This window comes from Erpetoichthys calabaricus, chromosome 4 (genome assembly GCF_900747795.2).
Source record: "Erpetoichthys calabaricus chromosome 4, fErpCal1.3, whole genome shotgun sequence".
In the NCBI taxonomy this organism is placed as follows: Eukaryota; Metazoa; Chordata; class Cladistia; order Polypteriformes; family Polypteridae; genus Erpetoichthys; species Erpetoichthys calabaricus.
In genome coordinates, this window is record NC_041397.2 from 58392047 (window position 1) to 58418549 (window position 26503).

Genomic DNA, 26503 nt, shown 5'->3' on the forward strand with positions numbered 1-26503 from the left:
ATCAGCTGCTGGCTTGCTGCTGTTGCTGTGCCACGTGATCTGCATCTTGTTTGGCGCTTCGAACATTTAAAAGCCCGTACAGCAGTTGTTCTACTCTTTGTCTTTTATTTCCGGCCCCGGGAGTGGTTAAATCTTTTGGCACAAAGTCTCGTCTTGCGGGACATGAGTTCTTGATATTTTTTAGTTTATAATTTAAAAACAGAATAAGAATCTGACAATCTAACAACATCATATTCAAGTTCAATAAATTCTGAAAAGAATGATACCAAACATATATATATGTACGTTTTAAAAGAAGCCCGATTTAAAGCGTGACAAAAAAGTCACATAAAAACGTCAAATAAAATCATTGCACAAAATCGTTGCACTTTTAGGCTTAGGATTTTATATATATATATATATATATATATATATATATATATATATATATATATATATATATATATACAGTATATATATATATATGTATAAAATGCTAACCTTATTTATGTATACAGTGGAACCTCGGGTCACGACCGTAAACTCTGGTCGTAACCCGATTTGGTCGTGACCCGAAGTAATTTCCCCCATAGGATTGTATGTAAATACAATTAATCTGTTCCAGACCGTACAAACTGTATGTAAATATATTTTTTTTAAGATTTTTAAGCACAAATATAGTTAATTATACCATAGAATGCACAGCATAATAGTAAACTAAATGTAAAACATTGAATAACACTGAGAAAATCTTGAACAACAGAGAAAACTAACATTGCAAGAGTTTGCGCTATAGCGCTATGAACCGCTCGCTAAAAACACTTTTTTTTAATGGGTTTTAAGCACAGGGAAAAAAATGAACACTTGAAAAATCTGTAATTTAATAAACAACCAAGAAAAGTAACATTGCAACAATGCACGCTACGAACCGATCGCTGTAAACAGAAGTGAAGTGCAGGTTAAAATCCAATAGAGAAAAGTCTTCATTAAATACAATGAGGTTCAAACAATGCTCGAATCAGTCTCTTTAAAAACAAGCTTGGTGCATTCTTTAACTGCCTTCTCAGCCTTATGCAGCCAGCCCTCTCTCGCGTGTGTGTGTGTGTCTCTGTCGCGCGTTATGTGTCTGTCTCTCTCTTGCTTGCTCGCTGCACAGGGAATGCACAGGGAGAGACTGAACATGTGCGGAAATCATCGGCGCACACAAACCGAAAGGGAAACTGGCTTGTTTATATACCGAGTGTGTGGTCGTGAACAGATGCAAAAGTTTGGCAAACTTTTTGGTCGTAACCTGATTTGTACGTGTTCAGAGACTTTCGTGAACCGAGGTTCCACTCTACTTTGAAGTATGTTTTGATTATAGTACCCATTGAACAATATTGTACTTTGTTTGTTTCTGTTTAATAGAGTTCAAATTTTTTCTTATAATGCCTTTAGTGATATGGCATGATTTTACTTTGTATTTATATTTTGGGTGATCACCGAATGTTGTAGTGCTTCTTTGTTTTTTTAAAACTACAGATACTTTGGTAATGACCATGAGCATCCGAAAGCTCATATGCCACATAAATGCAAAAAACTACACAGGGATCTCAAATTCCAGTCCTGGAGGGCCGCATTGGCTGCAGGTTTTCATTCTAACCCTTTTCTTAATTAGTGACCTGTTTTTGCTGCTAATTAACTTCTTGTGAATTTATTTTAATTGACTTGTTTTTTAATATTTGTTCTCTGGAATTACTTCATCATTCCTCTGAATTGCTTCATTTCTTTCCTTAAACAGAAATGAAATGTGAAGTGAGTGAGCCACCAGAAGACCAACTAAGTCAGGTCCTCAAACTCCAACCAATTTCACTTCAACCAATTGCATAATCAGGCGCAGCGTCTTGTTGTTAATTAAAACCGTTCTTTAATTCCATGGCTTGTTGCTGCTCTCATCGTGCAATAGTATACATTTTCAAAATTGTTGATTTTTTTCTTTACTTCTCTAAGAGCACTGTTAAAATATTTTGAGGACCTGAGCAAATCAACATTCCTGAGACCTCCACCCTTTATATTTTCAGATATTGTATAATGGTCACAGTTTGCTGGTCATGTTTTGGGTCATTTTGTATCTCATTGTTGTTTGGCTGCTAATTAAGGAAAAAGAAACAATTATTGGGTCTTAGTCTTCAAGAGCAAGTCAATTAAAATTAATTCAAAAGAAGTTAATTAGCAGCAAAAACAGATCACTAATTAAGAAAAGGGTTACAATGAAAACCTTCAGCCACTACAGCCCTCCAGGAATGGAGTTTGAGATCCCTGCTTTAGCAGAAGCTAAATAACCTTAGTGTGGCTTAAAAATAGCGATAAGCAGACATTAAAGTATTATTTTACAGAATGCAATATAATGCAAAGTTTACATGTATGTGTCCAATTTCATACCCTAGGCAGAAATGTTTTGGACCATAAAAACATCAATATTTTTGTTTCAAATTGTTCAAAATGAAAAAGCTGTAGTAACCATTCTCCTAACCGCTCCAACTATCAGATTTAACCACACAATTACATACATTAATCAAATTAGTGCAAAAAGCTCTATGATCAAGATAATGAGCCTATGTACATTACAATTAACTATTACTAATAAAACCTATCGTATTAGTCCTATTCATGGTATTCCCAACTTGCATTGTAGATGGAATGAATACAAACAGAGGATGGAAAAAAGTGTAATGGGTCAGACAAGCTCTTTAAGAGTTTTATCACAATCATGTTTTAAATCCTCATTAATCCTGTGTTAGTTTCTGAACTGTTGGTTTTATTGACAATGACAGTTTGTGAGCACAACATTTTGCCTACCTGTGCTCCAGTTGGAAAAACAAAAAAAGAAATGTAGTAAATCGTATCTCTTAAAATTTTCAAGTTGCCTTGGATAAAGATGTCAGCCAAATTATAATTAATAATGATATGAGAAGTTAACACCGCCATTGTGAAATCATTTACTGCTTGGCAGGCAGTGTGTCATAGTGGTTAGGACTTTGGACTTCAAACTCTGAGGTTATGGGTTCAAATCCTTCCTTTCAGACTGTGTGAGTATGAGCAAGTCACTTCACCTGACTGTGCTCCACTTGAAAAAACAAAAGAAATGTAACTAATGGTATCTCAAATTTTGTTAGTTGCCTTGGATTTAGGCACCTCCTGAATAATAGGTAATAATAAATTATAATTATTTTCCAGTTCATTTACTCATTCATGGTTTCACACTGTTATTTTCTTCCTTTTTTATGGGTAAATTGTTATTTTGATGGGCGCCACCATATTGTTGTAAGCAGCTACACATATTACTGGTACCACAGCAATTTTTGTAAATAGTGAGGTAAAGGCTGTTTAGACAGTCTAGGACTTTAGGCTTTGTTTATTCAACTAATGAGTTTCTGTTTGGAATTTTGAAAATACTGTGGAATTTTGTGGCTGCCAGCTCTGCCTATTGACAGCTCTTTTAGTATACTTAAGAAAGCTTTCATTCTCTGTCTGAAATGCATTCAGTAAAAAATAGTCCTTTTGACTTGTAACTTGTCAGATTGTCATGATAGGTTTACATTTTGGTTTGGAAGAATACAATTAATCATCTTAGTTATAAGCATCCTATGATTGTAGAACCTGTGCTTACAATTTCTGTGGCTGTGCCTTGTTCTCAGGAGAGATATTGAGATATTACAGAAATAGTACCGTGTCTCATGCGAAAAAGGAAGCAAAAATACTTTCAGTAGCAGACGTCTGGAAAAGTCATTGTTTCCTGTGATTCTATGAAATTTTATATTTTCTCTGAAAAAACAACATCTGATGAAGTGTCATAACCTTGATGAAAGTGTTGACCTTCCATAACAGAGTGTTAGAAATGGTGATTTTCAGTAAATATAATTTCTCAACAACCTACCTAACTTGGCTATTATTAACAATTTCCATTACTGTCATTGTGCATATCAGGGGTTTCAAACTGTGGCAGTCTGTTCTAAGAAAGTAACCTAATAATTATACTTTGCTTTGAAGAGTTTCAACATCATAGTAGAAGTAGTATTGGTGGAAGTTTATACCAATCCTGATACGGGGTGGGGAAGGTGTTTGGTGGGGATTGGGCTTAAATATCAGCTGATATATATCACTGCCCTGATATTATCAGTCAGGCCCTATTTCTGACTCCAGTCTACTCTCTGTACCTTGTACCTCAGATTAGCAGGGTTAAAGTCCAATAAATAAATTACAAGGATGTCTTGATATTTATTTATGTACATCCTCAGGATTTTTTTTTACATTAATTGTTATTTATAGTTTTTGCTTATGGTAGAATTAAAACACTTACAAGGACAGCAGAGTTAAATTCTCTTGACAGATAAAAGATTCTGCCATTGCAAGTACCTTATGAGTCTCTAACTCTCATAGCACAATACTTTACTGTGATATCAGGTTCAATGGGCAGCAGAGTTTATTCAATTTTTTTTTTCCTCCTTTGTCTTCTTTAGGTTCACTTCAGAAAACATCATGGTGTTGCCTGTTTATATACTTTCAGGAAAATGCTTATTCCAGAATTATTTTTGTGTCTTGTGTGGTTAGAATAAATAGGAACATTAATACCAGAGTAAATTGCTAATGCTTCTGCTTTTGTTTAAAGACTTATGCATGTCATTTTATTGAATGATAGTTTATTTTCATTCACTTTAGTTCCTATTGCTTTTTATAAGTAGTATATTTTTAACTTGCCACTCCCTATTATGGTGCATGTACACATTGTTTTCAGTATGCTTTTTATGGTTTTGACTTGCCTTTTTTGTTTTGCTCACATCACCAATTTACAATAGCCAGGTAGCCATTTTCAGTCTTTGTAGATCTGGTTGTATACATTTATGTAAGTTCTTTTGAACTTGACAATAACCTCTGTTTTAGAATGCTGTATTTTTTATGAATGTGTAAGACTTACAAAACTCACAGTGCATCACATCTCGTCTGTTATTATATGATCTGAACACTCTTCCTTTGTGAAATACTATTTCAAGAGTGTTGGCTCATGACAGTATCACCTGAGCCACAGATGACTTCACTTCTGAGTTTTAAGAAGCAATCAGCTATGCAAAGCAAAGAGGATTCAGATTTGACTCTGATGGGCATAACCAGTCTATAGTAAAACTGAACACAGCCCAAGTGTTATAGTCTATGATCTTTTATTTTTGGTTTAGTTTTAACAAAGTTATTGTTTTGTTAATTTATTTTTGGTTTTTATGTAGCACCATTTTGTTTTCTCTGGGTGCCGCCATTGTTTGACCATCTGTTTCTGGTTGTTAACAAGATTGCTATATTGTGACCAAAAGAAGTGTACAACACATGATGTAATTGTCACAACATTGTAATTATCAATGTCATATACTCCCTGGTCACCTAGTATTTTGGTTTTCATCTCAAACAAACCTTAGTGTATTAGTACTGTGATAAGCTGCCCGGACACAGACAGACGGACACCATTCTTAAGTCCACCACACGTTTATTGTGTATAATTACAATCCAATCAAGTGCACAACCCAGTGCCTCAAGCACCAAACTCCCCCAAAGTCCAGGCCTCTCTCAGTCTCTCTCTGCCTGCTCTTCAGGCCGCCTCCACTCTCCTGCACACAAACCTTGTCCACTCCTCACCCGACTCCAGTCCTTCTTTGTAGGGAGGCGGCCCCTTTTATAAGTGCCCGGATGTGCTCCAGGTGATCCCCGACACTCCCTAGACACTCCCCTGTGTGGCAGAAGTGCCAGCTGCATTCCCAGAAGCCCTCTGGGTGCTCCCAATCTTCTTCCCCCCAGCACCTCCTGGTGTGGTGGAAGTGTTGGGGTTCCAGGCCCTTCAGGCATAGGGGCGCCCCCTGGCGGAGACCACGGGCCCCTACAGGGTTGGGCTTCCAAGCCCTGCACCCGTGGCCCCTAAAGGAACCAGGGCGGTTGCCCTCTCGTGGTCTGGAGGAGGCATGAGCCCTCCTCCTGTCTTCCTGGGTGTCCCGGCTGGGTGCCACTCCCAGCCGTCTGCCACAGTACCCCACCGCAAGCTGAGACCCCAGGGACCAGCGGCCAATCCCGCGAGGGCAGGTTTTCCTCAGCGGGAAGCTGACCCACTCTGCTCCAGGGCCCGGTCCTGTAAAAAAGAACACAGCACAAGGGGCGGAGACGTTGCCCTGACGCCTCGAGTCGGCGTCTCTCTGTTGTCTACAGGGGCAACGCTCCCCCCATTGACCGGCACCCCGGTGCTTGCCAGCTCGGTCGCCCCTTCGTAAGTTCCGTGTCCCTCGAGGTAGGATATCGGATGGGACCGCATGTGCCCCCGTCTTCTCAGCCCGCCATGGGCATTCCCTCTGCACCCGCAGAGGGCGGCCCTTCTCCGGACATGAGCATCCTGCCTCATGTTTGCCCTTATCGGGGGAACCGGCATTCTGCCCTCGGCTCCCCCTTTTCCTCTGGGACACGTTGACGGAATGAGTCTCTTTATGGGAAATAAAGAGACTCTTTCGCGCCTGCGTCCCTGTAACACACCTCGAGGCTGCGGCAGGCTTAGGGCGGAGGGCGCTAGGACCCAGGGCACTTAACAGCCCACGTCTTGCTAGTCCCCTCACTGTTTCTCCCCTCGCCATGCACGCAGCACCTACTGCCACATCTACTGTAGGAGTTCCCCCTACTGGACTCCGATCACGGGGTTCACGGATCCTTTCGGTGGGATCTCCAACATGCTGTACGGGATCGATTACACCTACCGTTCCCGCTGTACCTCTCCAGCCGAAGGTTTGCTCGCTGCGCCGTTCCGTCTGTGCTTCCAGCACCTCCTCTGACGCGACTGGCTTCCCCTCCAACTTCTGCTCCCCAGCACGAAGGGCACATAGCACCTGTGGATGCGACTCCACAGAACGCTGATCAACCGCCAGCGCCCGTAGAACCGCAGACATAGACAAACAGACAGCCAGCATTGTGCTTACCTTGTCAGCTACAGCTGCTGGCTGCTCTTTGGGGCCCTTTTCCTCTGGCCCAATCGGGTCTCTTGTGGCCACGAGATGGACATTCCTTGGTCCTGCCTCTATACCGTCATTGGCGGGTACACAAGACACACCATCCAATCTCGTGCCTGCTCCGGGGAGGGAATTCTGGTCCGCCGCCATTTTGGCTCTTCTGCCCCTGGTGCGGCGCCATTCTGGCTCTTGGAGTTGCAGCTCCAGTTTCTCTGCAGCTCTCCCGACTGCCGCCTCCTCGCTGCCGACGGCCACGGAACCGGCACGCCTCCGCCACGAACGCGGATCCGGGCATACCCTGCCGCCAACAAAAGAAGGAAGTCTGACCCCGCAGGGCCGACCGCCGTTATGCAGGGCACTCACCTCCTGGGTCCCGTCATCCAGCCATATCTGCTGCACTCGTGCCTTCCTTTTGGCAATACCGTCCTGGCCGCCGCTTCCGACAGCACGTCGCTCGGGGTTCGCTGCACTCCAGCCACGTCCGTTGGTGCTCCTCCCAGGGATCAGAGCCTTTCTGTGGACTGCTGGCGGTCCCAGGGGAGAATCGCTCCCACGGAGTTGTGCATGCGCCGCTCCCGCGGCGCATGTGGGGGTTCCGCTGCTGCGCCGGGCTGCTCACAGAATAGATTTTGAACCCAGGTTCCTGCCTTGAACCAGGCAGACCATCCTGCCGACTACGCCACTGTGATAAGCTGCCCAGACACAGACAGACGGACACCATTCTTAAGTCCACCACACGTTTATTGTGTATAATTACAATCCAATCAAGTGCACAACCCAGTGCCTCAAGCACCAAACTCCCCCAAAGTCCAGGCTTCTCTCAGTCTCTCTGCCTGCTCTTCAGGCCGCCTCCACTCTCCTGCACACAAACCTTGTCCACTCCTCACCCGACTCCAGTTCTTCTTTGCAGGGAGGTGGCCCCTTTTATAAGTGCCCGGATGGGCTCCAGGTGATCCCCGACACTCCTTAGACATTCCCCTGTGTGGCGGAAGTGCCAGCTGTATTCCCGGAAGCCCTCTGGGTGCCCCCAATCTTCTTCCCCCCAGCACTTCCTGGTGTGGCGGAAGTGTTGGGGTTCCGGGTCCTTCAGGCATAGGGGCGCCCCCTGGCGGAGACCACGGGCCCCTACAGGGTTGGGCTTCCAAGCCCTGCACCCGTGGCCCCTAAAGGAACCAGGGCGGTTGCCCTCTCGTGGTCTGGAGGAGGCATGAGCCCTCCTCCTGTCTTCCTGGGTGTCCCGGCTGGGTGCCACTCCCAGCCGTCTGCCACAGTACCCCACCGCAAGCTGAGACCCCAGGGACCAGCAGCCAATCCCGCGAGGGCAGGTTTTCCTCAGCGGGAAGCCGACCCACTCTGCTCCAGGGCCCGGTCCTGTAAAAAAGAACACAGCACAAGGGGCGGAGACGTTGCCCTGACGCCTCGAGTCGGCGTCTCTCTGTTGTCTACAGGGGCAACGCTCCCCCCATTGACCGGCACCCCGGTGCTTGCCAGCTCGGTCGCCCCTTCGTAAGTTCCGTGTCCCTCGAGGTAGGATATCGGATGGGACCGCATGTGCCCCCGTCTTCTCAGCCCGCCATGGGCATTCCCTCTGCACCCGCAGAGGGCGGCCCTTCTCCGGACATGAGCATCCTGCCTCATGTTTGCCGTTATCGGGGGAACCGGCATTCTGCCCTCGGCTCCCCCTTTTCCTCTGGGACACGTTGACGGAATGAGTCTCTTTATGGGAAATAAAGAGACTCTTTCGCGCCTGCGTCCCTGTAACACACCTCGAGGCTGCGGCAGGCTTAGGGCGGAGGGCGCTAGGACCCAGGGCACTTAACAGCCCACGTCTTGCTAGTCCCCTCACTGTTTCTCCCCTCGCCATGCACGCAGCACCTACTGCCACATCTACTGTAGGAGTTCCCCCTACTGGACTCCGATCACGGGGTTCACGGATCCTTTCGGTGGGATCTCCAACATGCTGTACGGGATCGATTACACCTACCGTTCCCGCTGTACCTCTCCAGCCGAAGGTTTGCTCGCTGCGCCGTTCCGTCTGTGCTTCCAGCACCTCCTCTGACGCGACTGGCTTCCCCTCCAACTTCTGCTCCCCAGCACGAAGGGCACATAGCACCTGTGGATGCGACTCCACAGAACGCTGATCAACCGCCAGCGCCCGTAGAACCGCAGACATAGACAAACAGACAGCCAGCATTGTGCTTACCTTGTCAGCTACAGCTGCTGGCTGCTCTTTGGGGCCCTTTTCCTCTGGCCCAATCGGGTCTCTTGTGGCCACGAGATGGACATTCCTTGGTCCTGCCTCTATACCGTCATTGGCGGGTACACAAGACACACCATCCAATCTCGTGCCTGCTCCGGGGAGGGAATTCTGGTCCGCCGCCATTTTGGCTCTTCTGCCCCTGGTGCGGCGCCATTCTGGCTCTTGGAGTTGCAGCTCCAGTTTCTCTGCAGCTCTCCCGACTGCCGCCTCCGCGCTGCCGACGGCCACGGAACTGGCACGCCTCCGCCACGAACGCGGATCCGGGCATACCCTGCCGCCAACAAAAGAAGGAAGTCCGACCCCGCAGGGCCGACCGCCGTTATGCAGGGCACTCACCTCCTGGGTCCCGTCATCCAGCCCTATCTGCTGCACTCGTGCCTTCCTTTTGGCAATACCGTCCTGGCCGCCGCTTCCGACAGCACGTCGCTCGGGGTTCGCTGCACTCCAGCCACGCCCGTTGGTGCTCCTCCGCACCCAGGGATCAGAGCCTTTCTGTGGACCGCTGGCAGTCCCAGGGGAGAATCGCTCCCACGGAGTTGTGCATGCGCCGCTCCCGCGGCGCGTGTGGGGGTTCCGCTGCTGCACTGGGCTGCTCACAGAATAGATTTTGAACCCAGGTTCCTGCCTTGAACCAGGCAGACCATCCTGCCGACTACGCCACTGTGATAAGCTGCCCAGACACAGACAGACGGACACCATTCTTAAGTCCACCACACGTTTATTGTGTATAATTACAATCCAATCAAGTGCACAACCCAGTGCCTCAAGCACCAAACTCCCCAAAGTCCAGGCTTCTCTCAGTCTCTCTGCCTGCTCTTCAGGCCGCCTCCACTCTCCTGCACACAAACCTTGTCCACTCCTCACCCGACTCCAGTCCTTCTTTGCAGGGAGGTGGCCCCTTTTATAAGTGCCCGGATGGGCTCCAGGTGATCCCCGACACTCCTTAGACACTCCCCTGTGTGGCGGAAGTGCCAGCTGTATTCCCGGAAGCCCTCTGGGTGCCCCCAATCTTCTTCCCCCCAGCACTTCCTGGTGTGGCGGAAGTGTTGGGGTTCCGGGTCCTTCAGGCATAGGGGCGCCCCCTGGCGGAGACCACGGGCCCCTACAGGGTTGGGCTTCCAAGCCCTGCACCCGTGGCCCCTAAAGGAACCAGGGCGGTTGCCCTCTCGTGGTCTGGAGGAGGCATGAGCCCTCCTCCTGTCTTCCTGGGTGTCCCGGCTGGGTGCCACTCCCAGCCGTCTGCCACAGTACCCCACCGCAAGCTGAGACCCCAGGGACCAGCGGCCAATCCCGCGAGGGCAGGTTTTCCTCAGCGGGAAGCCGACCCACTCTGCTCCAGGGCCCGGTCCTGTAAAAAAGAATACAGCACAAGGGGCGGAGACGTTGCCCTGACGCCTCGAGTCGGCGTCTCTCTGTTGTCTACAGGGGCAACGCTCCCCCCATTGACCGGCACCCCGGTGCTTGCCAGCTCGGTCGCCCCTTCGTAAGTTCCGTGTCCCTCGAGGTAGGATATCGGATGGGACCGCATGTGCCCCCGTCTTCTCAGCCCGCCATGGGCATTCCCTCTGCACCCGCAGAGGGCGGCCCTTCTCCGGACATGAGCATCCTGCCTCATGTTTGCCGTTATCGGGGGAACCGGCATTCTGCCCTCGGCTCCCCCTTTTCCTCTGGGACACGTTGACGGAATGAGTCTCTTTATGGGAAATAAAGAGACTCTTTCGCGCCTGCGTCCCTGTAACACACCTCGAGGCTGCGGCAGGCTTAGGGCGGAGGGCGCTAGGACCCAGGGCACTTAACAGCCCACGTCTTGCTAGTCCCCTCACTGTTTCTCCCCTCGCCATGCACGCAGCACCCACCGCCACATCTACTGTAGGAGTTCCCCCTACTGGACTCCGATCACGGGGTTCACGGATCCTTTCGGTGGGATCTCCAACATGCTGTACGGGATCGATTTACACCTACCGTTCCCGCTGTACCTCTCCAGCCGAAGGTTTGCTCTCCGCTCCGTTCCGTCTGTGCTTCCAGCACCTCCTCTGACGCGACTGGCTTCCCCTCCAGCTTCTGCTCCCCAGCACGAAGGGCACATAGCACCTGTGGATGTGACTCTACGGAACGCTGATCAACCGCCAGCGCCCGTAGAGCCGCAGACATAGACAAACAGACAGCCAGCATTGTGCTTACCTTGTCAGCTACAGCTGCTGGCTGCTCTTTGGGGCCCTTTTCCTCTGGCCCAATCGGGTCTCTTGTGGCCACGAGATGGACATTCCTTGGTCCTGCCTCTATACCGTCATTGGCGGGTACACAAGACACACCATCCAATCTCGTGCCTGCTCCGGGGAGGGAATTCTGGTCCGCCGCCATTTTGGCTCTTCTGCCCCTGGTGCGGCGCCATTCTGGCTCTTGGAGTTGCAGCTCCAGTTTCTCTGCAGCTCTCCCGACTGCCGCCTCCTTGCTGCCGACGGCCACGGAACCGGCACGCCTCCGCCACGAACGCGGATCCGGGCATACCCTGCCGCCAACAAAAGAAGGAAGTCTGACCCCGCAGGGCCTTTTGGCAATACCGTCCTGGCCGCCGCTTCCGACAGCACGTCGCTCGGGGTTCGCTGCACTCCAGCCACGTCCGTTGGTGCTCCTCCCAGGGATCAGAGCCTTTCTGTGGACTGCTGGCGGTCCCAGGGGAGAATCGCTCCCACGGAGTTGTGCATGCGCCGCTCCCGCGGCGCATGTGGGGGTTCCGCTGCTGCGCCGGGCTGCTCACAGAATAGATTTTGAACCCAGGTTCCTGCCTTGAACCAGGCAGACCATCCTGCCGACTACGCCACTGTGATAAGCTGCCCAGACACAGACAGACGGACACCATTCTTAAGTCCACCACACGTTTATTGTGTATAATTACAATCCAATCAAGTGCACAACCCAGTGCCTCAAGCACCAAACTCCCCCAAAGTCCAGGCTTCTCTCAGTCTCTCTGCCTGCTCTTCAGGCCGCCTCCACTCTCCTGCACACAAACCTTGTCCACTCCTCACCCGACTCCAGTTCTTCTTTGCAGGGAGGTGGCCCCTTTTATAAGTGCCCGGATGGGCTCCAGGTGATCCCCGACACTCCTTAGACATTCCCCTGTGTGGCGGAAGTGCCAGCTGTATTCCCGGAAGCCCTCTGGGTGCCCCCAATCTTCTTCCCCCCAGCACTTCCTGGTGTGGCGGAAGTGTTGGGGTTCCGGGTCCTTCAGGCATAGGGGCGCCCCCTGGCGGAGACCACGGGCCCCTACAGGGTTGGGCTTCCAAGCCCTGCACCCGTGGCCCCTAAAGGAACCAGGGCGGTTGCCCTCTCGTGGTCTGGAGGAGGCATGAGCCCTCCTCCTGTCTTCCTGGGTGTCCCGGCTGGGTGCCACTCCCAGCCGTCTGCCACAGTACCCCACCGCAAGCTGAGACCCCAGGGACCAGCGGCCAATCCCGCGAGGGCAGGTTTTCCTCAGCGGGAAGCCGACCCACTCTGCTCCAGGGCCCGGTCCTGTAAAAAAGAACACAGCACAAGGGGCGGAGACGTTGCCCTGACGCCTCGAGTCGGCGTCTCTCTGTTGTCTACAGGGGCAACGCTCCCCCCATTGACCGGCACCCCGGTGCTTGCCAGCTCGGTCGCCCCTTCGTAAGTTCCGTGTCCCTCGAGGTAGGATATCGGATGGGACCGCATGTGCCCCCGTCTTCTCAGCCCGCCATGGGCATTCCCTCTGCACCCGCAGAGGGCGGCCCTTCTCCGGACATGAGCATCCTGCCTCATGTTTGCCGTTATCGGGGGAACCGGCATTCTGCCCTCGGCTCCCCCTTTTCCTTTGGGACACGTTGACGGAATGAGTCTCCTTATGGGAAATAAAGAGACTCTTTCGCGCCTGCGTCCCTGTAACACACCTCGAGGCTGCGGCAGGCTTAGGGCGGAGGGCGCTAGGACCCAGGGCACTTAACAGCCCACGTCTTGCTAGTCCCCTCACTGTTTCTCCCCTCGCCATGCACGCAGCACCTACCGCCACATCTACTGTAGGAGTTCCCCCTACTGGACTCCGATCACGGGGTTCACGGATCCTTTCGGTGGGATCTCCAACATGCTGTACGGGATCGATTACACCTACCATTCCCGCTGTACCTCTCCAGCCGAAGGTTTGCTCGCTGCGCCGTTCCGTCTGTGCTTCCAGCACCTCCTCTGACGCGACTGGCTTCCCCTCCAACTTCTGCTCCCCAGCACGAAGGGCACATAGCACCTGTGGATGTGACTCCACAGAACGCTGATCAACCGCCAGCGCCCGTAGAACCGCAGACATAGACAAACAGACAGCCAGCATTGTGCTTACCTTGTCAGCTACAGCTGCTGGCTGCTCTTTGGGGCCCTTTTCCTCTGGCCCATTCGGGTCTCTTGTGGCCACGAGATGGACATTCCTTGGTCCTGCCTCTATACCGTCATTGGCGGGCACACAAGACACACCATCCAATCTCGTGCCTGCTCCGGGGAGGGAATTCTGGTCCGCCGCCATTTTGGCTCTTCTGCCCCTGGTGCGGCGCCATTCTGGCTCTTGGAGTTGCAGCTCCAGTTTCTCTGCAGCTCTCCCGACTGCCGCCTCCTTGCTGCCGACGGCCACGGAACCGGCACGCCTCCGCCACGAACGCGGATCCGGGCATACCCTGCCGCCAACAAAAGAAGGAAGTCTGACCCCGCAGGGCCGACCGCCGTTATGCAGGGCACTCACCTCCTGGGTCCCGTCATCCAGCCATATCTGCTGCACTCGTGCCTTCCTTTTGGCAATACCGTCCTGGCCGCCGCTTCCGACAGCACGTCGCTCGGGGTTCGCTGCACTCCAGCCACGCCCGTTGGTGCTCCTCCCAGGGATCAGAGCCTTTCTGTGGACTGCTGGCGGTCCCAGGGGAGAATCGCTCCCACGGAGTTGTGCATGCGCCGCTCCCGCGGCGCGTGTGGGGGTTCCGCTGCTGCGCCGGGCTGCTCACAGAATAGATTTTGAACCCAGGTTCCTGCCTTGAACCAGGCAGACCATCCTGCCGACTACGCCACTGTGATAAGCTGCCCAGACACAGACAGACGGACACCATTCTTAAGTCCACCACACGTTTATTGTGTATAATTACAATCCAATCAAGTGCACAACCCAGTGCCTCAAGCACCAAACTCCCCCAAAGTCCAGGCTTCTCTCAGTCTCTCTGCCTGCTCTTCAGGCCGCCTCCACTCTCCTGCACACAAACCTTGTCCACTCCTCACCCGACTCCAGTTCTTCTTTGCAGGGAGGTGGCCCCTTTTATAAGTGCCCGGATGGGCTCCAGGTGATCCCCGACACTCCTTAGACATTCCCCTGTGTGGCGGAAGTGCCAGCTGTATTCCCGGAAGCCCTCTGGGTGCCCCCAATCTTCTTCCCCCCAGCACTTCCTGGTGTGGCGGAAGTGTTGGGGTTCCGGGTCCTTCAGGCATAGGGGCGCCCCCTGGCGGAGACCACGGGCCCCTACAGGGTTCGGCTTCCAAGCCCTGCACCCGTGGCCCCTAAAGGAACCAGGGCGGTCGCCCTCTCGTAGTCTGGAGGAGGCATGAGCCCTCCTCCTGTCTTCCTGGGCGTCCCGGCTGGGTGCCACTCCCAGCCGTCTGCCACAGTACGTCTCTTGAATATATAGAATAAAAATCTTCTTGTAATGACGTTAGACTATGATTTTGGTTAGCATTTTGGTGAAAGACTCCTTTGATCTCACAGCTTATTGTCTTTAGCCTGTCTTCTGACTATGTTTTTTCACCTCTTGGTCCTTTAAACATTTATATATTTTCTCTTTTTGACATTGTATCAGAACAACTGGGGATGGGAATGGGGGGCATGGAAGTGAAATGTTACAACCATTGTGAATTTTGGCACCAAAACTTCAAAAAAGCCTGAATCCTAAAAATAGACCTCAAAACTCAAAGTAGACCTGGTCCTTAAATTCAAAGCAAGCCTGTGGGCTGCACTGACAAAAAGGCCAAGGCCTATAAATTCCAAAATGGGACAGAGGAAGTGTTAAAAGAAACATTGCTCCAAAGCAGTTACCTTTATTACAGAAAGATTCAAAGAGAGAAAAAAAGGGAAAATGTTAATAATAGGTAAGGGTATTCATGTTTGCCTCAGAAGAGACATCCCAAAAATAATCAAAACCTAAAATTAAGGCAGAAAGTCCAAAAACTAAATAATCAAAATTATACAGACAAAATTTTCAAAACCTGATTTCAGTAAGGGGAGCTGAACAACAAAAGCAGAAGCTAATGCCTCAGCACTGGTCTGATTCATCCAAGCTCTTTAAATCCAAGCTGCAATGTCAGGAACCCCACCCACTGGTTCTCAACATATTTAAAATATATAAAAACAAGCAAAGGAGATTACTAAATAATAAACAGAAATTATATAACATAATGAAAAACAATTACATTCATAAAAATAATTAGCAAATAAACATTAATTACCAAAAGCAAGAAAATCATTTATAAACAATACCACATTAAACAAATAATACACAAAAAACAATTGCAGGATTAAATTTCCACATATTAACTGGAAAAGGCCTACAAATGTGGAACATTTGAATAGGAATTCGTATATGTTTTCAACTCACTGTGTTAAAACACCAAGAAGAGAAGCCTGTCTTGATATTTTATTCTATAATAATCAGAATAGCATTCAGTAAGTTAATCCAACCATTAAGGTTTAGTGAGCATAGTTTTCAAAGTGGTATGAAAGAGTATGTATATAAAACCTGAAAATGATAAATTTAATTTTTGTAGGGCAGATCCTGAGCAAATGTGGTTAAGCCTGGACAGTGTCTTACCAGGACAAACCTTAACATAAGGAGTGCAGTTAAACCCAGCAAAGTAGATATAAGGGCATTTTACACAAACAGTAGTTCAAAACAAGCACACTCCAAAATTTAGATATAGAAAATTTGAAAGGAGTCCTCAATGGAAGAATAAGGGCTTTGGAAAAATTACAGAAGGAAAAGCAGAAGTGTGAGGACATGAGTGCAATTTTTTTTGCAGCTCTGTTGTTCTCGAAGGCTTTAAACATCAGGGAATTCTAGTACATAGGTAATATGTATTAATTATTTAACTATAACTAAATAGAATTGTATTATCTTTTTTGAGTTTGCAACATCAATTTTTGTTTTTTGTAAGCTTCAACATTTTGTGGCTGTGTTTTGAGGTAGTGATGCATGTTTGTTAGGGCTTTACTCTTAGAAGGCATGATGCAGTATGTCACTGATCCTATGCTTTATAGTCCCAAGCTGCATTCATTGGAGGGTCTAAAATTATGGATCAAAATCTTAAACAATTTCATTATTTGCTTTCAGTGGTGAACATCTTACTAACTTATAGCAGTTCCCCTTTTGACTATGTTAATAGTTCTGCATCTTGTTTTTAATTACAGTACATCTTTTGGTTGTTGAGTTATGGCTATTCTTCTTTTGATTTCATTGACAGCTTAGTACTTTGGCTTTGACAATAGTTTTTCTGCTTTCTCTGACGTTTGCTATAGTTTCTAGAGCAAAAGAGCACTGGTGGCTTATCACTTTCCACCTCACCAGCAGACTATTCAGAAGGATTTATGGGACTTATAAAAGCTGGTGGTTGAGGTCCCTGCTGCAGTCTAGCTGATCAATTCTGATTCTAATGCTGGCATAACACAAAGGGTCAGAATGCCAAAAAAAAAAGAAAACGATTGGGTGTCAAAACCAAAGAAGCAGACAGCACGTGCTAACACTGATTGAAATCCTTACTAACCCTAACTAGCCCTAACCAGCATTAGTATGAATAAGGTTTTTTGGAAGGAATGCAATACACAAATACTTTTTTTTTTCCATGCCACCATTTTAAATAGGGAATACAGAAAGATATCACACACTACAGTGATGTCTGATCATGTGAAAAACAATTGCCATCATAGATATCAACACCTTGGCCATGGCCGCGCCAAAACAAGTACAAGATGGCAGTACCTACAGGCAAAATAAACCATCATAATAATAAAAGATTTTGACAGATGCATAAACACTAAATAAGCATGTAAAAAGTGCAGAAATAGAATACATGCGCTTGATTAAAACACATATTATTTATTTTAACTTTCAAAATGTTTTTGATAAAGTACTGCATGAGAGGTTAGAGGTTAAACTAAAAAGTGGGATTTCAAGACAGAGTGTGTAAATTGTTGGAAAATTCATGCAAACATGGAAGCAAAGAATTATGTTCAAAGGAACTTAACTAAAAATGTTGTGCCTAAGTGCTGTGGCCAAAGCTTATTTATATACAGTGAATGATCCTTGTAAAATATAAATTAAAACCTGGTTAAGTCTGCAGATGACACAAAACAAGATGGAGTAGCAGATAATCTAGAGTCAGCAGAATCATTACAGACAGATAGGGCAGAATTCAGACTCAGGCAGAAATGTAAAGGATTAAATCAAGTGTAAACAAATGTAACGTTTTGCATGTTGCTTTTAAAAAAATCAGTTGAATATAAAATAAGGGGTATGAAACTTGAAAATACACTTTATGAGATGGACTCCACACTGTCCAATACAAGCAGAGTACAAAAACAATTAGTAAGGTTATTAGGTTATTAGGTTACCATAGCACGATATGTCAAGTGCAAATCAGGAAAGTTTATTCTTAAAATACAACACCCAGCTGAAACCTTCTTGTTTTGTTATAGCATCACTAATGATGGTCCAGAGAATAGCGGCCACATAAGCTATGAGGAAAAATGTAGAGAGATTAATCATTTCAGTTTAAGCAGAGTCTAAAATGAAACAAAACAGAAGTGTTCAGTGTATGATGGGAATTATTACAGTGGATTCCAGCTTTTACTTTATAATTAGTTTAGCAATAAGAACTACAACAAGCACAGATGAAAGCTGGTTAAGGGTAACATTTTCACATATACTAGAAAATGAAGAGCATAGATATGTAGAATAAATTACCAAATAGTGAGTTGAACAACAGTACTTTGGGAACTTTCAAAACGGAACTGGATGAGGGTAGATGATTAGAAATTGACAATCTATATCTATAGAGGTAAATGACGTGTTCTCATCAAATTTGTGTTAATGTTTTTCATATGAACAGCACGAGTATAATGCAGTTCAGTAAAAGTCTTCTGATCGTTCAGTAGCAGGCAGTCATTCAATGATCATACTACAACAGAAGCCCTTTCATAAACATCTGGCCGCAGATGTTATGTCATAAACACTGAAGTAAAACACTGTAAAATTGAATATTTAGCTATATCAGTCACATGATTTCATGTGAGAGACAGTCCCATAGAAAACTTTAATCAAGCCTCTCAAATGCAGACGCAGAATAGTATTCTCCCCACAGGTGGCCCATGGGCTATATAAAACCATTTGCTCACTTCCAACATAAAGAACTAGATAAGTATGTGCTCACATTAGCTAGTCCTATATGCTACCAAATGTGAATAAGCGTAGGTAGCCTTCTTTTATTTAACTACTGCAGCTGGGCTATTGGAAATAAACAAACACAGTACATATAACTTTTGCTTTCATAAAAAACATGGCCTGAGCTAAAAAGTGCCATTCTGACTGGACAAACTTATTTTGACTTATTTTTCTGTACCATATAAATGCTGAGATTACTTTTGTGTCATGTTCTCAGACTGTGGCTGACAGCAAGGTTGCTAATATAAAGGAACACTTACAAACATGCCACACAAAATTGGAGATTTGCAAACATTATGTTGCATATTTGATAATGGCATATATTTATTATGTTACCATCATCGGTAAAGTTATTTCTGTATAAGAGAAGGCAACTATGGAATCTCTCCCTTTTTTATGGAACTTAGCAAAAGCTAAAAAAAATTTCACATATATGATGAATAGGTCAAAATGTGCACAACTATCATGACAGAGGAAGCTTTAAATAATGATGAAAAAAAACCCCAAAGAAAACAGTCATGAAGCTATTGAGGCAAGTACCATTGTGGGACCATCATGAAATAAGAAGTGCAGTGGTTTTGGCAGAGAGCTGGCTACTTGCCATTGACTCATCTTATGGCAAGAGTGACCAAGTATAGTTGGCTGGTTCTGTAAGATTTATAATGTGAAGGCTTTTCAGGAAGAACTATTTTGTTTCCTCTCAGTACATTGGGTGCACAACTGTCAAAATCTTTTTTTAACTGATTCAGTTCTTTGAAAAAAAAAAGCTTGGACATGGGCAAAATTGTGTATGTTATCACTGACAGAGCTCCATCAGTGGACGACATCAGTATGGTAAGAAAGCTAGCTGTCGTTGATCCTGTCCCAGTGGCTTTTCACTGCATTATTCACAAGTCAGTGTTGTGTTGCAAATTGTGTGGGAAAATGAAAGACACCATGAGTACATTAATTACATCTCAGTTATTTTGGTTACTTGGTAATACATTGAATCATCCATTGGTCATAATCTGCTGTACTATTAACAAGTATGTTTCCTAACTTTGAATCTGCTTGTACTCTGTTCTTTCTTTTCTCGTCTTCCATGCTGTCACATTGCCGCCCCTAATAACATAGGTTGCGGTTGGAGACATTGTGAAGGTCACCAATGGGCAGCATCTTCCAGCTGACATGGTCATTATATCCTCCAGGTCAGATACTGTTATCTGTGATTGTGTGCATCTTTCTCATAAATAAAAAAGTATTCTCAGTGTTTTTTTTATTTATTAATTAAATGCATTTGATCTTATTTTTTTTTTACAAAAGTTTATAGAATATTCTGCTATTGAGCATGATTGTCTTTTTGTTTGCATGATCAGAAACAATCTCCGTAGAAATGTTACTTCAGTAAAACCTAAAATCTTATAACCATTGATATTACTATTTTGTAGTGGTTTGAATCCTGACCTGGTCATTTTCTGTGTGTTGTTTGCATGTTCTCTCTATTATTGAGTACTCCAGTTTCCATCCATCTTAAAAAAGACATGACTGTTAGTTTGATTTGTGACTCTATATTTCTCCAGTGTGAGTGTGTTTAGGTTTGCATTTGGACAGTGATGGACTGATGATTTATCCAGGGTTGGTTCTTTTTTTGTACTGCTTAGGCAGACTCTTGGTCCCCATAACACTCACTTGGAGTAAACAGTTTCAGAGAATGAATGCTTGTATAATAATACAGTAATACTTTTAATATTTTAAAATTTGCGTTATATTTTCTCAATAGCAATAGAAAAACATTAATTATAAGGAATTATACAGGAAATAATTAAATTTATCAAACACCAAGCAGCCTTAACACACTGACATTTTAGTACATCTTGTAAACCCATCATTTAAACATCTGTCGGTAATGCTGCTGTATGAATGATAATATTCTTTTGTTATGTAAAATTATTTTAGGAAATTATGCTTTTAATATATTGTATAGACATGAATTAAAAGTCATTATTCTGTCATTCACAGTAATATGGGATAGTTGGAATGTAAATTAATGACAAAGAGTATATATTGAAATGGTGAGATCAACATACACTCAAATACCACTACGTCTGACAATGCAAACACACTAAATGTCCTTTGATATTAATCAAACAATAGTATCTTCCCAGAAAGCATCTCATTTTGCTTATCTAAATATATACTGACACCTATCTGGTCATGTAGTCGCATTATTAACAGAGGTCATATTACAGTGTTGTTTCAAAAGAGAAAATTAAACAAAAGCCTTAGGAGCACAGCTTTTTAGTATTCCTGATAAATGCCACTTGTACAGTATGTATTATAACTATATGAAGGAAAATGTCTTTCATAATTCAGTGGTTACTCTGCAATCATAATTAGTAGGGCTAATGAGCTCTGTAAATAAGACATAGTTACACCATGAGACTAATTTATTCCTTATAATTTTTTTATTTTTGATATGTGAAATTATGTTTTTTGGGTAATATAACCAAATAGCGTAACTGGGGGCAAGGGGGCAAGTTTTCAGTTTTGACAACAAGAGATTCCACAGAACAAGAAACTTGTGTCTGACCAAGAAAAGATGATCCTAGTAACTTGCTAGAGGGAAGGGTGTTTTACCAAAGGGATTATTCCATTATGAAACTATGAAATTGTCTGTGATGAGTATTTATGTGAGTTTATTTTTTACGTAGTTTTAAATTTGCTTTGCTTTACATAACTAATAGATGTTCCTTCTTAAAATGACATCATAAGAACTTATGTTTTGGGATATTTACTAATAATGTTTCTGCTTGAAATTCTTTTTTAAGGACCTCTTCATTAGTTCGCAACCTTGGCAATGTTATTTTGACCACTGCTTCAAAATTCAGATGATATTTGGTTTTAGTTTGAAAAGGATGATTATAGTCCAGAGCTTGAATTATGTGTTACAAAAAAAATACTGTCAGTAAATTTTTTTGTCCATATATTATAGAAATAGCAAAATCAACCCAGAATCAACATCAATACATAGTCCTATTGTTTTAACACTAGAATCCCTGAAGCCTATGAAAAAACTCGTAATCCTGGACCATCTTAAATTCTTTCGCACCTCTCCATCAGTTTTGTAAATGTGTCAACCCCATTCCCTCCACCCCAACTGATGGAGCTCAAATCGGAAAAAAAGTTCTTCCAGCTCAAGGCTCTTTATCTGCGTGTGAGGTGCCTGGAGTTGTATAGGGTAAATAATATAGCGTTATTTGGAACACATGCATGTCATGACATATTCCGTGTCTACAACGATCTGTGTAAGTGTAGGATGAAAGGAAATGCGAGGCAAGAAATGCTGAACACATACCTAAAGCAGAACCTTTTTCCATGTTATACTAATAATGACACGAAGTGTATAATGCATGAAGACTTTAGTCCAAATATCAAATAACTACGTGCTCTTTTATTCAAGAATATAACCAAAGTATAAAAAATCGTTCAACTTACATGTTGCTCTCAAAGAGTTAGCATGACACTGCCAGATCTAAACACTAGCGTGGAGAGTTGTTTGTGTACTAAAGTGATTTTAGCTGCAGGTTGAAGTCTCATTTTACTTTATGGTGCCAAGCAGAGTTGTGTTGTGGTGCAGGACTCTATTAGCCAGCGAAAGCTCTGTGAAGAAGCTGTCTGTTACGGTTCTGCCTTTGTCTAGTCTGATAGCGTTCATGGGACCTCATATCTTTGATTGCCGGTACAACAAATAGTTCTGAGCAGGCATCAACCACATCACCAACTGTGGTCATTGCTGCTCTTGTAAAAAGAATGGAGATAAACATCATCAACTCAGAGAGGGAGAGGCAAATTCGTTATACCAAGTGAACGTCACTGACAGAATAAAACTGAATGATAAAAAAGCGCAAACTTTTACAAGTAGCCAGATTTACATTGGGTGTTACAGACTCCAATCAAATGTATGTTTTTATTATATTATAGTAATAATAATAGCAGCTAACTACTCAGAACGCGGACTCGAACCTGGAACTTGGGCTAAAGTCTTCACACATTATACACTTCACATTATTATTAGTATAACATGGAAAACGTTTCTGTTTTAAGTATGTCTTCAGCATTTCTTGCCTTGCATTTCCTTTCATCCTACAGATAGTTGTAGACACGGAACAAACATGAAATGTATGTATTCCAAATAACAATATATTATTTACCTTATACAACTCCAGGTACCTAATCCCACGATAAAGAGACTTGAGCTGGGAAAAATTTGTGAGTGACTTAAGCTCTGTGGGGGGATGGGATAGCAGGCTGCTAGTGCTGATTGACACATTTGCAAAACAAAAGACGCTGATGAGGAGAGGTGCGAAGGAATTTTTTTCGTAGGCTTCAGGGATTCTAGTGTTAATGATTGTTGCAGATTCACTTTTTAATAAAGTATTAGAGTGGGGATACAATTCTATTCAAAATGGCTATCTGCTGGTTAGTCACACTGAAACGTAATTTCTGGTGGCCAGTCAAAAATTAAAATCAGAAATATGTTGATGCTTGTAAAAGCAACAGATTTGATCCCTTTACATTATCCCATCACTGTCCTAGTCCTAGTACATTTTTTTGTCAAAATTATCACCAGCAAAGGACTTTGCATCAGTTCTAATGAAAGAATTAACAGGCCTTCAAGGGCTGCCATGATGTATTGTTTCTGGTATAGGTACAGTAGGTAATATTATTTTGTATAGTAGTTTCCTCCCTTATGAGACTTTTCCCTGCTTATAATAAACACTAGGGTGTTTCATTTTTCCAAAGATGTGATTTTCATATGACTTTTCTTATGCCCCGAGTCTCAGTGATGTAAAAGATATATATGCCAAATTTCAAGAAGATTGGATAATATTTAGGGGTTGCACACATTGATCACTTTTATTTCAAACTAATGAAATTTCTAATATTCAGTTTCAGGATCCCAGGGGCTCTGCATCAAGCAAGGTGGATGGCAAAGGCAATATATGCACTTAAAATTGTCCTCTTCACTAAACAGTTGAATATTCCTCAACGAGAATTGAAAGGAATGAAACGGGTTGCACATTTTGTCAGCCTCATATATGTTCGCTTTTGGCACGAGGCAATTGTAAGTCGATGGGCTCCAAAGAATGATTTGGATATGCTACAGCTTCTGAGCACTTACCCAGATGCAGACGTCAAAAAAAGTGCTCTCACTGTTGCTAAGAGACACCTTTGGTATCTGTCAGAAACAAATGTAGGATTGGCTTTTTTGGACGAACGTATTACTCAGGCTGAAAAGGAAAATATGACTAAAAATTTAGAAACCAAACCCTCAAAGAAAAAGGAAATGAAACGATTAGAGGGTAAAAACCTAGTTTTTGAAGGAAAAGACCTGAGCCATTTCGTTACTAATAAAACAAAGTCGTTCTTTGAATTGTTTGGGATCCACGACATGACAGAATACTGCAGTGATTCTCCAAGAAGCCATGTGAACGCTCTTAAGGTGGTCAATGATACCGCAGAAAGAGGAATTGCTCTGATAAAAAAGTTTAACGAATCGGTCAGGGATGAACAACAAAAACAATTCTTGTTGAGGGTAGTCAAGCATCACAGAAAAGTCGTCACCAAGCGAACAAAAGAAGGGATTGCATCGTTCAAAGTTGATTAATATAACATATGTTTTGTATACTACCTATTAATCTTAGTGTCTAGTTTTAATATTATTTTAAGTTTGTGATTTCTAGTTTTCCCAATAAAAGTAATTGACATTGAAAAATCGTATTTTTTGCCTACTTTTACAAAACTGATCAAAGTGTGCAACCTCTAAATATTATCCAATCTTTTTGAAATTTGGCATACAGTAATCCCTCGCTATATCGCACTTCGCCTTTCGCGGCTTCACTCCATCGCAGATTTTATATGTAAGCATATTTAAATATATATCGCGGATTTTTTGCTGGTTCGCGGATTTCTGCGGACAATGGGTCTTTTAATTTCTGGTACATGCTTCCTCAGTTGGTTTGCCCAGTTGATTTCATACAAGGGACGCTATTGGCAGATGGCTGAGAAGCTACCCAACGTACTTTTCTCTCTCTCTCTCTTGCGCTGACTTTCTCTGATCCTGACATAGGGGGATTGAGCAGGGGGGCTGTTCGCACACCTAGACGATACGGACGCTTGTCTAAAAATGCTGAAAGATTATATTCACGGTTGCTACCTTCTGTGCAGCTGCTTCCTGAAGCGACATGCTGCACGGTGCTTCGCATACTTAAAAGCTCGAAGGGCACGTATTGATTTTCGATTGTTTGTTTTTCTCTGTCTCTCTATCTCTCTCTCTCTCTCTCTCCCTGCTCCTGACGGAGGGGGTGTGAGCTGCCGCCTTCAACAGCTTTCGGTGCTTCGCATACTTAAAAGTCAAACAGCCCCATTGATTTGTTTGCTTTTCTCTATCTCTCTGACATCTGCTCCTGACAAGCACTCCTTTGAAGAGGAAGATATGTTTGCATTCTTTTAATTGTGAGACGGAACTGTCATCTATGTCTTGTCATGGAGCACAGTTTAAACTTTTGAAAAAGAGACAAATGTTTGTTTGCAGTGTTTGAATAACATTCCTGTCTCTCTACAACCTCCTGTGTTTCTGCGCAAATCTGTGACCCAAGCATGACAATATAAAAATAACCATATAAACATATGGTTTCTACTTCGCGGATTTTCTTATTTCGCGGGTGGCTCTGGAACGCAACCTCCGCGATGGAGGAGGGATTACTGTATATATCTTTTATATCACTGAGACTCGGGGCGTAAGCAAAGCCTGCAAAAATTTTACATTTTATTTTTTGCCTTAGAAAATGAAACACCCTAATAAACACCCTTTATTTTATGCACTGCAAACTTTTGAGATCTGGAGCAGTGTCAAAAGATGGGACTTGAGTTACTACTTCTTAAAAAACTTCACTAATATTTTGAAAGTAGTATCTGTACCATGCGACACTGTGTATACTTCACATGGTTTAACATATGTGCTGTCTTAAACAATTAGGCACCAAGTTTTATTTTTTTTTCTCTGTTGCATAATTTTGTTTAGCATTGCCTCAATATGTTTTTTTTGTATAATCTAAATAAAAGTGACTTTAAACTTCACTTGGTAATCAAATAATATTATACACACCAATTTGATTCATTTGTATTTTCAGACACTTACACTGTGATAGATCATTACACCTACCTAAGGAGTCTTTTATTGCAAAATTAAAACTGTAATATGCTAGACCTCCCCATGCATTCCTTACTGAAAAGTTCTGAACAACATGTTCCTATGATTAGGATATGTATCTATGTAAAAGTACTATGTGTTTTGAATAGTCTCTATATTATTACATGGTCTTTAGGACACTGCCATCTTGTCATTATAAAGATGCACTTATATTTCATTTCTAATCATTTCTTGTTCAACAAGTGTTACACATCCCACAAGTCACTGCTTTAAGTTACTGATTAAATCAGGTTGCAGTGTGGTTGAAAGGACATGACTTTATAATAGACAAGTCATTGAATGGATTGAATTTATTAATGTGAAATGCATCTTTACTCGATAAATACTTTGCTACTGACTTAAAGTCATATTTTCTGTCTTGCATATGTCACTATGTTCTTTGATGTACAGTAAGTCTTCTGTATCAAATGTACTGATTCTGATTCTTTACTTATGCAGATACTGTACATGGAAGTTTGTTTGCTTGTATTTTATTTTGCATTAAATGATTTTATTTTATATCTTGTTAATATGACTCATACTCTTGTTTTCTTTGTGAAAT

The 26503-nt window shown here is 44.3% G+C and overlaps 1 protein-coding gene across 5 annotated transcripts in view; it reads left to right on the top strand.

Annotated features, from left to right (window-relative positions):
* atp8a2 (ATPase phospholipid transporting 8A2) overlaps positions 1-26503 on the top strand; it is a 429846-nt gene that overhangs the window by 175301 nt on the left and 228042 nt on the right. For 4 of the 5 annotated variants that reach the window (XM_051926384.1, XM_028799509.2, XM_051926385.1 and 1 more), the window contains one exon: positions 19824-19897. The exons of the other annotated variant lie outside the window; for it this stretch is intronic. In XM_051926384.1, the coding sequence (XP_051782344.1) occupies positions 19824-19897 (74 nt within the window). The remainder of the gene's footprint in view (positions 1-19823; positions 19898-26503) is intronic. 5 annotated transcript variants of the gene reach the window in all.